Here is a 4991-nt window from a genome sequence, read left to right as displayed (position 1 = left end):
TGTTTATTAAGAAAATTGTATGAAATTAATGCCAACCGCGACAATAGATTCATCGCATAGAGGGCATGTGTTTCCAATGAATATGCTCAGTTAGTTAGAGGAGAACTGACAGATATATCATATATTATTATATATAAGGTAAGGGATTAATTTACATAATGGTCGACTATAAATTGACTTAATGATTTACCTCTATTCATATAACTTGAAGACAGATGAGTAAAAAATATGTGAGTAAAATCATCTTTTATTATATTGAATTGGCGATACTGAAATGTGAATATATGAAAGGATTCCTTAAAAAACATTTTTGAGAATTCTAATTGTATTATAACATGTAAAACAAAAAATATCTAGATTTTTTAAATGACCGTCTTTGACACAATAATCATGGGAGGAAATATTATCTCTTTTTTTGAAAGTTTTTTATTTATTAGAAAATAAATTTTAAATAAATAAACAAAATATTTAAAATTACATTTACTTTAATTTATTAGAGATGAATAATATAATAAATATTTATTTTTTTAAATCTATAAATTTTAAAAAAAAAAATAAAAATCACTTGTTCTTGTAGCTCATAGTGATATTTTCTACTCTTCTTATCCTCCGTAGCCCTATCTTAGGATTTCCATGGTGTGTTTTTGCATTTTCTTTATTTATGTATTTTTAATTAGAAGATTGAAAATAATAATTACATGACAAGTGAATTAAATTCGAGTAAACATCTACATTAGCTATCCTATCTAAAAATTTTAGATTAAATTTTAAATAGAGTAGTTAAAAGACATTTGCATTAGCTACCCTATCTATTTCTTAAATTTAGATTTAATGAATAATGATTCTTTAAATTTAGGGAATGAAATTTCTATCCTAAAAAATAAAATAATATTTTTTTCAGTCTCTCTCCTTTTACTTATTTTTTTCAATCTCTCTTTTCATTCATTCCATAAATAAAGTAATTAAAAAATAGAAGAAATGAGAAAAAAATGTTAAAAAATTAAAGATAATATAAATTTTAGAGTAGTTGATATAGTGTATAGTTAAAAGTAATTATCTAAATTTAATAAAATGAGCTATTTATTCAAAATTTTAGATATAGAGATAGAAAAATTAATATGGATCCTCTAATATCATATAAGGTAAATTATGCATGAAATGTAGTGTATAACACCTTGTTTATTTATATTTTATTTGAAATATCTTACTTTATAGGTTGATCCATAGTGTAAGGTTGGTAAGAGATTTGTAAACTTTAAAAAGTTGAATAAAAAAAATTTAAACTATTATAACAGTGAAGTTTGATATTTATAATTTAAACACAAAACTCAAATTTACTCTTATCTGGAAATGGATCATTTCGTGTTCTAACTATTGAAAATATTTTAATCAATTTTTATACTATTGATGTGACGTATTGAGTCTATAAAAAAAAACTTATCTAGAACTCTAGGATAGGAGATGCCCTAAGTATTTATAATATGTACAGAATTTAATTTGAATTATTACTTAAGATGTTTGTATTCAGATCTAGCAGTTGAAAAAGAGGTTCCTAGAAAATACACCCCGCCAACCATCAGCAGTTTCCCAGTCGGCGGAAAAACCCCAAAATTAAGGAACACACTAAACTACAAGCCAACGCAATTAACATATCAAGTCTCTGATCTCAATTGCGACGGCGACATTGATTAACATCTCAGGAAAAATACCATCTCATCTCATCTCAACTTCCTCGAAGTTTCTCTTTACGCGTCCTCTGCGCGTGCCATCCAAGTCATAGAAAAACACCTGCAATCGACGACTTCATATGTCTTCAAGTAGAAACTTACGGAAACAAACAAATAATCAAGAATGGATAGCGCCAGATTGATTGATTGAGGGTTGCGTTCAAGCAAATCAATGCCAATTAATTGCGCGTCGTTTTTTACCAATTGAATAGGGATAGCGCCGGAGATGAACAATTCAAGTCGCTTGCAAAAACCAGAGGCAGCTACCTCAAGTTCATCGAATATCAAGAGAAAAAAAAGTGCTTTGGAAGAAGACCTTACGCAATGTGGAATCGTACTTTTCCGTGCAGTTTGTAGAAACTAAGGATCAACGCGGAAATTGCCTGGAAAGTTCGCTTAATGAATATTCCTAACGGAGTGCTTATTAATTTAATGTATTCCGCCGCCCTTCTGCGTCGTATATAATCAACGCGGAACCTCGAACTTCGATCGGGCGCTTGGCAATTTCGCCAACGAGCGGTTTCGCCTTTGGATGGAAGCGGCCTCTTCCCGTCTCAAGATCGATCACAACCATCATCATTTATCGAACTCGGCGTTTGATCGTCTCGTTGATTCGTCATGGACGGCACGATACCGAAGAAGAAGGAGCGCGCGAGTGCATTGTCGAAGCTGATCACTCTGTTCTGCGGCGCGAAATCGCCGCCCAAGAAACAGGGGAAAACAGAGGCCGAGCAGTCGCCGCCGCCGCTGCCGCCTTCTTCTACGATTATTCCCAGCGTCTCCAAGTCGTCGTCGTCGTTGCACCACGTTTTCTGCTACTTCGACGAGAACGGCGACGGGAAGATCTCGGCGACGGAGCTGCAGAGCTGCATGCGGTCGATAGGGGAGGAGCTGTCGCACGAGGATGCGTTGTCGGTGGTGGAGTCGAGCGACAGCGACGGCGACGGCTTGCTGGGGTTCGACGACTTTGTGAGGCTGGTGGAAGGGGACGAGAGCGAGGAGAAGGAGAAGAATCTGAGGGAGGCGTTCAAGGTGTACCAGGAGGCCGGCGACGGGTGCATCACGCCGAGGAGCCTGCGCCGGGCGCTTGGGAAGCTCGGGGAGACCAAGAGCGTGGAGGAGTGCACGGTTATGATCCGGCAGTACGATATCAACCGCGATGGCGTCATCACGTTCGATGAGTTCCGGATAATGATGTTCTAGGCACCTTCATTTTCCCCTGTCCCTGTCTTGTTCATGTCGATTTGTCTGAGGATCGTGTTCGACTTCGTCTTGATATTCCTTTGATTTTCTTAGTTAGTATCGTAGTACTAATAAATACATAGATGTAGATTTATTAAATTAGGTAAAAATTAAGAGGGCATCATTTATTTGTTTCAGTCCCTTAGAAAATAACATAATATCCACTCGATCCCAGTCATCCTCCTGCCAGCCCAGCTTAATTAATGATGATTTATCTTCTCTGGATATATGTGGAGGCCGAACCCAAGGGACCGCTAAAGTGACGGTTCCACCTTTTATAACTTTTAAAATAACTCGTTAAAAATTAGGTTTAAAATTTAGACAAGAAATGACACAGCATTTGGATAAATATATAAGCTGGAACAATTAGGTGGGGTGTCCTATGATTAAAGAAAAAAAAAATTCAAATGGGGCATCTTTGATGATTTAGACATAAAGGGATGTCTTTTGATTTTTTTTTTCTTTATTAAATTGACATGTACGGTGGTAAAAAGATGATGATCATCCTAGACGTCTTTTATAATCCATCTCGATAATATATGAAGGGAGGTAAAATATGAATGACTATCCATCCAAATAATAATTAGTGCATGAGAAAAAAAAAATAAATCTACCTACTAATTAGGAATTAATTTTCAAATTTTACGATGATAACATCTCATATATTTACCAATTGCCAATCCCGAGCAACTAAATTGACACACTGTGAAAATGCAAATTATGGAGGGCTTGTCAAGATTTTTGTTTTAAAATTCATCTTATATTAAAAAAAAGAAAAAAAAAAGAATTTCACTAAATATTATCTAATAAAATCTAATTGAAAACACGTATTAGAACTAAATAATTGCACCAAATTTAATTTGGGAGCAAATAACATAGATTGAGAGGATTGAATTTGAGAGAACTTTAGGATAGGTAACTCGATTGAGAAGAAATAGATAATCCTAACTGATAAGATTTTAGAGTAGGTGACCCAAATCGAACGGATCTTAGTTGATGAACATCACAACTTGAGTTAACCAAGGTTGGGTTAAGGACTCAAGGATGTTTATTGAGTTTGAAGGAAGATCTGAATAATGCAAGAATCTTAATTATTTGAGATTCTGTAACTATTTTGAAATTGCCTTGGTATACCCCAGTCATATTTGTCGACTAGTTAGTTTAAGTCTTGGATTTCAGGTCATCTTATGACAATTTTTAAGTTGAATAATATTCAAATAATTTTAATTGACTACAAGTAGAGTAACCAATTGTCATGTGACAAAAGTGGAAAGGAAAGAAAAGATTTCATTGGGAATGAGATTTGGTTTTACATTAGAAGTTTCAATGTGGATTTGTTGATTTATATTATATCATAAGCATTGTAGTTAGACTCTCATATGTGAGTCTATAAAAGGGGAGTAAATTTAGAGTCTGAATTAATATTGAATCATGTTAATTCGTGTACAAGCATGACTTGTGCATGTCGAATGTCGAACCAATCAGTGAAAATTTTTCATTTTTTTATTACTGATTAAGTGTGGTAACAAAAGTGACGATTCTGTAACCTCCACACAGTAATAGTCGACTATTGATGGTTGGTGATTGTCATTTAACCTAGGTGTTGAATAGTCATTACTCGGTCATTCAACCTAATAGGGGGTGAGCACTTCTATATAAGGAGGTGAAATCTTGAGCAAAGAGAAAAAGTAAAAGCTATAGCAAAAAAGAGAATTTCTAGCCACCTGTGTTTCCCCTCGCTCTCATCCTCTTTGTCGTGCTTCTCTTGCTTGGTAGAATACTCATGATAACATTCATGTATCTCTCAGTAAGCCGCGACTACTATTGCTTGGTGGGGATTACAGTTTACTGTTATATCATAGGAAATAGACAACTCACAACAACTTTAAAGTATAGCTGGAGGTGGAGCAAATTTATTTTAAGAAAATTATGTTATATGCAGGCCTCAACATCTTCCTTTCAGACTCGGTAGGAGCATTCGGCCAAACTCGACACCCAGAGTGCTGATCAACTCAAGCTCGG

General features: G+C 34.8%; 1 protein-coding gene across 1 annotated transcript; it reads left to right on the top strand.

Moving 5' to 3' along the window:
* The first annotated feature begins 1953 nt into the window (after nt 1-1953).
* On the top strand, nt 1954-3005 carry LOC122027279 (probable calcium-binding protein CML31). Its single transcript, XM_042586203.1, has one exon. The coding sequence runs from the start codon at nt 2346-2348 to the stop codon at nt 2928-2930; it is 585 nt and encodes a 194-aa protein (XP_042442137.1). The 5' UTR covers nt 1954-2345; the 3' UTR covers nt 2931-3005.
* The last annotated feature ends 1986 nt before the right edge of the window (nt 3006-4991 follow it).

This window comes from Zingiber officinale, chromosome 10A (assembly GCF_018446385.1).
Source record: "Zingiber officinale cultivar Zhangliang chromosome 10A, Zo_v1.1, whole genome shotgun sequence".
In the NCBI taxonomy this organism is placed as follows: domain Eukaryota; kingdom Viridiplantae; phylum Streptophyta; class Magnoliopsida; order Zingiberales; family Zingiberaceae; genus Zingiber; species Zingiber officinale.
The sequence above is the reverse complement of the archived record's forward strand: the minus strand, read 5'-3'. Positions and strand labels throughout refer to the sequence as shown.

Coding starts and splice junctions, on each gene's coding strand:
- LOC122027279 (XM_042586203.1), top strand. CDS start 2,346: ATGGACGGCACGATACCGAAGAAGAAGGAGCGCGCGAGTGCATTGTCG.